Source organism: Micropterus salmoides, unplaced genomic scaffold (assembly GCF_014851395.1).
Source record: "Micropterus salmoides isolate LMB-PRFRI ecotype aquatic unplaced genomic scaffold, ASM1485139v1 Ms_hic_scaffold_2, whole genome shotgun sequence".
Taxonomy (NCBI): Eukaryota; Metazoa; Chordata; class Actinopteri; order Centrarchiformes; family Centrarchidae; genus Micropterus; species Micropterus salmoides.
The window spans coordinates 45,752,170-45,761,203 of record NW_024041150.1 but is presented as its reverse complement, the minus strand read 5'-3'; the positions used below and the strand labels follow the sequence as shown (position 1 = coordinate 45,761,203).

The 9,034-nt window shown below is 39.9% G+C and overlaps 2 protein-coding genes across 2 annotated transcripts; both read right to left on the bottom strand.

Moving 5' to 3' along the window:
• Window positions 1-938: 938 nt before the first annotated feature.
• On the bottom strand, window positions 939-5,489 carry LOC119912920. Its single transcript, XM_038732194.1, has 6 exons — window positions 4,948-5,489; window positions 4,685-4,862; window positions 4,149-4,372; window positions 3,722-4,054; window positions 2,373-2,624; window positions 939-2,286 (listed from the first exon to the last, which is right to left on the bottom strand). Exons 4-6 carry the CDS (start codon window positions 3,845-3,847, stop codon window positions 1,411-1,413), a joined length of 1,254 nt encoding a protein of 417 aa, XP_038588122.1. The 5' UTR covers window positions 3,848-4,054; window positions 4,149-4,372; window positions 4,685-4,862; window positions 4,948-5,489; the 3' UTR covers window positions 939-1,410.
• LOC119912002 (histone-lysine N-methyltransferase KMT5C-like) lies at window positions 4,681-8,554 on the bottom strand. Its single transcript, XM_038730975.1, has 3 exons — window positions 7,627-8,554; window positions 4,948-5,532; window positions 4,681-4,862 (listed from the first exon to the last, which is right to left on the bottom strand). The coding sequence occupies exons 1-3, from the start codon at window positions 8,552-8,554 to the stop codon at window positions 4,681-4,683; spliced, it is 1,695 nt and encodes a 564-aa protein (XP_038586903.1).
• Between the last annotated feature and the right edge of the window lie 480 nt (window positions 8,555-9,034).

The following is a 9,034-nucleotide window of genomic DNA, read 5'->3' as shown; positions in this document are numbered from 1 at the left end:
TCCATCTACATGTATTCATTATACAACAGATTGAAACATGGAATGTAAGGACAGTATTGATTAAATTTAAACTTGGACTTTTGGTTTTCTTTTTTCTACTTCCTGTGAGAAAGGAAGTACATAATTTGGATCTATTTACAACATGAAATAAGGATTTGTGTTATTTTCTACGTGTTAATGGTAATGGAAATATTAAATACACTACATCTGCACACTCTGTATGACTTTTGTGTAATTACTTTACAGTGTTGCATTCATTCCAGGCATTTAAAGTGGACCATTTCCAATGAAACTATCGATTCATTTTGGAAAGTTTGTTCCACCAACAGGCTCCTTGTTCATCATCACTTTCAGGTAGTTACAACACTTAATGAGGTGAAAAATCTCAATTGTGATTTTTGATGGAATTAATCACACCATCTAACTCCAAATTGCCTGAAAGGTGCCCATCCTCCTCATTGCAGGGCCTACACACACACACACACACAAACACACACTTACTATAAACAAGCTTCGATTGGCACTTGGAATATCCTGCTCTCTCCCTCTGTCTTAAAAATATCAGCCTTTAAAGTGATGCCAGAATTTTCATTGACTCAATAGATACAAATTTGGAATAATTTTGTCCATTAGTAACTCATCATTGCTTATTCCAGTAGTGATGAGGCCAACTGACTTTTATCAATTGTGATGCAGCTACCAGTCTTCAATACAGTAATCTACAAGCTTCTATAGGTGAGTCAACCCACCCTCTCCTTACATTGTTTACATACTAGCCTTTGAAGTACTTCCAGATGCTCATTTATGGCTATTCTCAAAAATAACAATCCTAAGAACTGTGGGTCTTGACAACACATTACATTTACTCAGAACAATCAAAACAACTTTCAAATTAAAAAACATACTCAAAAAAGGAGGCAGACACAAGCATGTAAATTGGTCTTAGAAACATTTACTTTGAACAATTCTGCTGAGATATTTTTAATAATTTTGGTAAATAAGTATAATCAAAAGTAAAAGAGTGTGTGTGCGCATCTGTGTGAGACTGCAAGTGTGTCTAGATAGACTGGCAACATTAAGACACAACTATAAGGAAATTATACATTTACAGACAAAAGTAATAAATCAGAACGTCAGCATTCCTTCTCATTTTAAAGATGAACATATGAATTAAACCTTATATTTTTAATATAATACCCATCCAGGGTTAATCTCCTCCTAGGGACACTATTTTTGTCTCCCGGGTAAAGGGACATTCACAAACCCAAACACCTCCTCTGATGGCGTTCGTGGCACCAACTGGGTCTGGGTCACCTGCTTCATGGGTTTTTGAGCATATGCCAGGGTCCTGCCTGGCTAGGGCTTCTGCACCTCCTCCGCTTGGGTTTGTGGCATCTGGTCTTCTGGTGTTTAAGACACCAACTCTGGTGTCTCCTGGAACATAAGATTCAGAACACATTCTGGGTCCAGTCCCACTGGGGTTTGTGCATCCTTCTCCTCTTGTATTTGTAGCAGCCAGTCGGGAGTCTGCTGTACGGGGCTCAGGGGTGCTGGCACATTCCCTGGGACCTGCTCAATTTGGGGCACTGACACACAATCTGTGGTCTTGGCAGTGAGGGGCTCAGGCTCGCTACTTGGTTCCTCCAGAGCCGTCTGTGCTGCAAGGAACATGGTGCTCTGCTCAGTCAGGTGTGCAGGTAGGTTCTGTGGGTTAGCAAGGGGTGCTTGCCCAGGCAGGGCATTGGAAAGATTTGCTTGTAAGAGACAATCATCAGCAATTGTTCGGCGCAACTTCTCATCACCACAAGAAAACTTTGAAGGTGTGCAGACAAGTATTTTTGAGACTTCTTCCATTGAGAAATCCAATTGCCTCTTGGACTTGAGAAGTTGAGCTGGTGGAAGGCTGTCCTGTGATGGTGCGGGAACCTCACAACTGGAGGAGATTCTAATCCCGCTACTTGACTGGAAAGGCCTTCCACATCTTTTACGCATGATCCTTAACTCTTCAGATGACAGTGAAGAGACGGACTCGTGGTCATCAAAGATTGGCTCCTCATCCTCTGTGCTCGCCTTTGGTGTGTCTTCTAATGACATATCAGTGTTGTTTTCATCCTCCTCAGAGGTGTTCACAATGGTCATCTTTAACGCCTTTGGTCTCGGCAACCTTGTCTCATATCCCGTGACTTTGTCTGGTAGAGCCACATATAATCTCTCTGCCGTGCTGGGTCTGTGGCACGTCACTTTTGCCAACTGTTTTCTCTCCTTCTCAGAGAGGTATTGGTTGGCCTGGAAAGCCCAAGAAATAAAAAGTTACCAATTACAACTTTAAAAACCATCCTATGGCCAGATCCTATCTTGCATTAAGTACTTACTTGAGTAGAGACACTGCTCCGGATCTTGTTAAAACTGATTGTGCCCTTCATTCCACAGTCCACCCAAGCGAGACGAAGGAAGTGCCTGGCCTTACCAATCTGTTTTCCAAGTATTGTGTGGAAAACATAATCACTGGCCTGACCTTGAGGACAGCACTTGCAGTTGACGAGGTTTTCCAGCCACCTAAATTCCTCCTCATTTAGGTTGAATGCAGCCTGACCAAATGACTGCATGGTTTTGTGGTCATCAACCTTGGGAAATGAAATTCAGAAAATCATAATTTGTCTGAGTGGATGCACTTAAATTATACAAAACAAATCACCAATAACTGTTGACTATTAACTGGGATATGAGGCCACACATCACATCTAAAAGCTTCCATTGGTACTCAGACTCAACATGCACTCTCGATTTGTCTTAAATATATCAGCCTTCAAAGTGATTCCAGAATTGCATCTATGGCCCACTCAGTAGATGAGAATTTGGAATCATCTGGTCCTTTAGTAACTCAACACTGCATTAAAGTACAGTGATGCAGCCACCTGTCTTTTATATAGTAAACTACAAGCTTCCATTGGTACCTAGAATCAAACCATTCTCTCAGTTGTTGAAATACCAGACTTTGAAGTACAACCAAAATGTCATTCATTTAATGCAATAGATGACAAATTGGTCCCATAAAAAAATATTACTTGTACTTAAAGTGATACAGCTACTTGTGTGTCATACAGCAATCTTCCAGCTTGTGTTGGTGTTTGGAATCGGCCTAGTTCCTCAATCAGTTTTTGAAATATCAGCCGTTGAACACTCAAAATGTCATCCATATGATGCAATAGATGCAGAGCTTGTAGCCCATATGAATATGGGAAACTTGCTTTAAAAAAATTACTGTGTTAAATTAAATAATGCACTGTTAATTACAAGGATACAATGATATTTTCTTTGAATTTCAAAATACATTTTCACCTACTATGCCCTCAATAAACAAGGAATTCCTGTGTGTCTAGGTCAAGTGTGTAATTTTTAGTTAACAAGTTTACATGCTGAAATAGCCAGCCAACAAAAAAAATTATTTGTGCTTTTGAGTGACATGTTTACAACCCAAATTCCACCCCCCAGACAGAAGTATTTCAGCATTATTTTACCATCAGAATTTATCTGTAGTTTAATTTAAAATGTTTACAGCCATTTTTATTTTTGAAATTTGAAAACTTTGTCTTGGAAGAGAAACTGCTCATTTAACCCCTCAGCTTTCACTTGATATGTGCATTAACGGATTGGTTTCACTCCAAGAAGAAACTAATCCGGAAGGGAATAAATAAACTCCAAAAACAACAGAGGTACTAACCAGGACTTGGAATATCTCGCCATGATTCCAACAGTCAAAGTTGACCACATTTTCCTTTGTCATGTTGGTGAGGACAACCGATCTGTGTCCAGTGAGGATGCGCAGGTAGCCCATTATGTAGCCCATTAGCTTAGAATGCTCATTCTCCTGATTTCCACTGCTCTCCAATCGTTCTATAAAAAAACCTCAAAAAAAAAGTTGGTTGTGAATGTAAGCAACCAAAAAACGAGCATTACAGCATAAGTAATTAAGTCTACTAACCAAACAGTTTAGGAATTTTTTCCCTTGCAGCTGTCATGAAAGTGTTTTCCTGAGCTGCATGAAGCTGATCATCTGTGAAAATAGTGCGAAATGCACCACAGTCGATGAGAATCCAATTTGTAATTTTATAAGAGAACAAGATCAAGAAGACCTTGATAAAAAGTACCTGTTTTACGACACAACACTTTTTGCGGGTGGACAACCAGCGTTCTTTGAATCTCAGCCTGGATCCTCTTCAGCTCGTATAGGATTTTATTTATTTCATTCTGTTTGAGCTTGCTTTGAGTCAGGAAGGAGTTTTCAATATGCTTGAAAAACATAATCACGTTGGTCAACATGTTTTTCATTGATGAGGGTGCGTAGCCCTTCTGGACCAGGTATGTTGGCCAACTATGGAAAAAGGTAAGCCATTACAAGCCACTCTTACTTCCAATTCCACCACCACATTTGAAATTCCATATTTACATCTATTTCACAACATCAGAGATCATAATTTTAAATCCATATTTAAGATTAAAAATAAATTATATTATATATAATAAAAATATATAATAATTCTGGGCCTAGAAAAATATGAAAGAAAAATACTTCCTTATGTTTTATTTTGTTCTATTTTTTTTTTTACTGTTAAGCACTTTTTTACCCCTGTTGTCTGTGAAAGGTGCTATATAAAAAAGTTTCCTTATTTTCTTTTTTACTTACCCACGCAACTTGTCCATTTGGTTCAGGAATCTTAGGTCACTGGAGACGATCTTGGAGGGTAGACCAGCAGCCATATAGAGGCAAAAGCAAAGAGCATGGCTTGAAGACTTCCTTGCATTTTCTCTATCTTTCCTTCCAGGCCCCACGCGAAACTTGAAGAAGTCGTCAACAGTATTTTCTGCAAAACAAACAAAGGAAAACCATCTATCTATAACCGTCATTCTCCTCTCCCAAATTGTAATAGCAAGGAATGAATAACTTACCATAGAAAAAAGTGCCCTTCTGTCCCTTGTTGACATGCTCACTTTTTTGAACAGATTGAGGTGCTTTACGCGGAGTGGGTGTCTGTCGCTGCATTGCCATCAAACAGTCCATCTTTTTTTCCAGCTTCTGCAATCTGGAATCCAACTTCTCCAGGATGCACATGCAGTCCCTTGACATTGAACCAGTCAAGAGCTGACTATGGCCACTCAAGTGCCCCGATAGTTTAAAAGAAGACACAGTCTCACATGAAGGCGGAGGCATAGACCCACACAGGGCGGTGGAAGGGATTTGGTGACTGGCAGAGGAATTTTGGGCCCCAGAAACAGGGGTGGAAAACAGCAGCTGATCAGTATTTTGAGGAAGGTCGCTGGAGGAGGACATGCTGTAATCATGATCCTGTCTTTGAGGTGTGGGGGTGGAACATTGGAAGGCAGAATGATTTCCAGTCAGAGGATGATTGTTGGAGGATGAATTGATACTCAAGGTCTCCTCCTCTTCCCTGTACTCCGATCCCTCTGGCTCCTCCCTCAGTTCCTTGGATGCAGCCTCCTCAGTGATTTCTCCAGTAGGCAGAACATATTCCTCTAAAATAGTTTAAAGTTTAAAGTTTAAACCCTTGGGTTCCAAATTTCAGTCTATATGTGAAATATTTGGTTGTTACACAGAAGTCATTAAAGTTTGAACACGATATGATGATTTAAGCCTCTTTTCAGTGCCCCTATCACATCGATATATATCATAACATTAACAGAACTTAAAATTACCATGTTCCGTGGTAACACCCAAGTCCAAGCTGGATACCATTGGCACATCAGGGTTGGACTCACGCAGTTCTGCCAGCATTTTAACTATGACTGCTCTCTTGGCCTGCCTCATGATCGGTTCTCGCTCCTTTCAACAATTTTTTTCATGACATCAAAAGTGGCATTAGATGGAAAAACATGATTTACAACAGATTTTGCAGACTTTATTTTCACAAATTGAATCTCCTACCTCTGCTGAACCAATGTTGTGTGCTGTTTGTAAGTGTTTATCAAGGCGGACGAGATTCCCCTTCCCACATATTGGGCATTCCAAGGATTTGCTAGTTCTATGGTGGGAAATTAAAAATAAATGTTCAAGAAATTAGTGCAAATAACAAAAATAAATACAACATGTAAAACTGTATTTATCTTGATCCAACCGTGAATTCCCATATTTCATCAGAAGCTGGAACTCTTCTTTGTTCTGAATGGTGTGGGACACTTTCAGGTGTTGCTTTAAGTTGCTGAAGTTGTGGAAACACAGCCCGCACAGTCGCTCACTCTGTGGATGATTAAAAATAGCACAAATGAAGCTTTGTATCGTCAACAAACCATCATAAAGGGCACTCCCTACTGATATACACTTACCATCCTGCCAACCAGGTAATGAAGATCTTCTGTTAGGCCTGTGCATTTAGAGTGGGAGAAAGAAGAAAGACAAATGTTAAAAAATCTTAACACTGTCATAGCACGTGATGCATGGAGGAGGTTTTAGGACCCAATAGCTTGACATGAAGGCTGAGCAGACACAGTTGGATGATTTAATAAAGCAAAACAAAAGTGAGGACAGTTACTGAGAGTGGTTGAGTCCAAAGCAATCCAAAAAAGTAGCAAACAGTCCAAATGAAAAAAGGTGATCCAAACAGAAATCCAAATGGGCACAAAATATCCTCAGAACAGTCTGAGAACCACCTGCTACAATGACATGGACTGTGGGAAACACAGGCAATATACTCACACACACAGGGCTAACAGCAGGAAGAGAGTCAACAGGTGAAAGACATGAGGGGCTAGTCAGAAAGAGGAACAAGCTAGACATAAACTAATACACAATAAACCAGGAAGTAAAGAATGCAACAACATACCAGGACAAAACCTAAAATGCACAAAAATAATTTTAATGGTAATCGTTATACCAAAGAATTAGAATACAGAGGCAGGGAGTGAAACACAACACAACGAACAAAGGCAAAACTGAAAAGAAGATAAAAGACAGAACTGAAACCCAAAACACAAATTAAATAATAGATACAGAACTGACTAAATAACAGAACTGGTGGAGAACTAAATTAAACAGCTCAGACAAACAGGGTAAAACGGAGCACACATAAACCATAAAAACTTTTTCATGTGCACTGCCAAAATAACTTTAGAGGTGTGAAGGGATAACAATACCTTCTTGATGCTTACTTGTCAATTGTTTATTGACATGATTTGCCATCTATTTTGTTATTTGAACAGCTTTCCTTTCCTGACATGATTCTTGAACTTTATTTATAACAAATGTAAATGTTCGGTACTTGTATAGCGCCTTTCTAGTCTTTTCGACCACTCAAAGCGCTTTTACACTACATCTGCATTCACCAGTCATACACATTCATACACTGAGCCTAAGTGCTCAAATGGAAACAAGCATTCACACTCACTCATACACGCCAGGGGGTTCAGTATCTTGCCCAAGGACACTTCGACACGCAACCGGGGGGAGCCAGGGATTGAACCGCCGACCTTCCGATAAACGGCCAACCCGCTCTACCTCCTGAGCCGCAGCCGCCCAACAACACAGCACATGCCCAACCTGTTCATCATTGTTTACACTCCCTAACCATCATTATTTTATCAATAGCTTTCAAAAATATTTGCCCCTTCTGTTACCTTCAGCTGTGGAGATCTCCGTTCTTCTTCCCTGCCTTTTCTGGGCCCTGGACATTTTTCTTTCTGGCTGACCTTTCAGAGCTGGTCTAGAAATCTGCTTGTTCCTTCTTTTTCTTTTTAGATGAAGATATCTCTCCCTCAGTTGGTACTTTTTGCTCACAGGGTCCTTTGTTTCCTCAAAATGGAGCTGCTTCCCTCTGTGTTTGAAATGACCCTCTCCATTCTCTTCACAAGTGCAGCATTCACACTTTTCATTTTGATCCCCAAAAAAGCTGGAACCATAGTAACACGTAATCTCCTCCCCAGGTGAGATTGGTCGAATCACTTCAACATAAGCGATATTCTTCTCACTAGCAAGAAACTTGCAGTTTGGTTTACAGTCATGGTTTATGAAAGCTGCAGGCCCAAGCCACAGCTGAGCAGAACCTTTGCGCATTGAATACATCACGCTAAAGTCATTGATTCCTGCCTTCAGAACATTGCTGTCAGCAGGGCTAAACTCTGCTATGCAGCCCAGCAAGACCTCAATACGTTGTCCTGCAAACCAGTGCCTTGTAGAGGTTACCTTTGCTCCATTTGTCTCTGAAGAGTATCTCGCACAGGACTCTATCTTGACACCACTGTCGAACAGGAAGGCACTGAAGTAGCGATAAACATGTTCCCTAAGTAGGTCTTGATGATGGCTTCCCAGAGAATTAAAACAGTCACCAGCCAGTTTTGTCAGCGCCTCAAAAGTCTTGTTGAAGTCATGTGTATTCTCAAATTGCACCAAAGTTTCTTTGAGATTACCCCAATGTTGTATCTCTGGTAGAGGACTGATATTCATTTTATGGGTTCTGAAGCCAAGCAGAGGGTCCAACACCAAAGCAGTTGCCAGGTCATTGGTCTCACACAATTCCTTCACACTCATTCTGGTACATCTGTCCATGTTACCCCACAGTCAGCATGCTGGGAATCAACATAAATCTGTTAGATAGATAGAACATCACAGTTTTTTGCTGTGTCTTTTCAATCTATAAACTAAGTCAATGGTAAATTGAAATTTGGAAAATAAATTGACATTCCACATTTACATCTATGTGATAACATTTAAATTTTTAACAGAAAATGCAATAAAAACTACTTTTTACAAGTTCAAAAATGCATAAAACATAACATTGGGATGTTATTCACTGAAATAAGACAACACAAACCAAGTATCAACACTTTTGTATGAGAAAAATATATAAATTAGCTGAGCTGAGATTTGCTCACCATGTGCTCAATGCTCCTGCTGAATTCTACTTCCTGTTGACAAAGGAAGTCCATTTTTTCATCTACAGACATTATACAATAGATTGAAACATGGAAGGAAATAACATTGATTAAATTTAAACATTTAAAGTGGACATTTTTCTTATGTGTCTTA

Excerpts from the sequence above, each read along its gene's own strand:
- LOC119912920 (XM_038732194.1), bottom strand. The coding sequence starts at position 3,847 with ATGGGCTACATAATGGGCTACCTGCGCATCCTCACTGGACACAGATCG. Across the intron at positions 2,625-3,721 it reads GCGAGATATTCCAAGTCCTG|GTTGATGACCACAAAACCAT; the intron begins GTTAGTACCTCT and ends TCATTTCCCAAG. Across the intron at positions 2,287-2,372 it reads GGAGCAGTGTCTCTACTCAA|GCCAACCAATACCTCTCTGA; the intron begins GTAAGTACTTAA and ends TGGGCTTTCCAG.
- LOC119912002 (XM_038730975.1), bottom strand. The coding sequence starts at position 8,554 with ATGGACAGATGTACCAGAATGAGTGTGAAGGAATTGTGTGAGACCAAT. Across the intron at positions 5,533-7,626 it reads GGAGATCTCCACAGCTGAAG|AGGAATATGTTCTGCCTACT; the intron begins GTAACAGAAGGG and ends AAACTATTTTAG. Across the intron at positions 4,863-4,947 it reads GAAGGGCACTTTTTTCTATG|AAAATACTGTTGACGACTTC; the intron begins GTAAGTTATTCA and ends TTTGTTTTGCAG.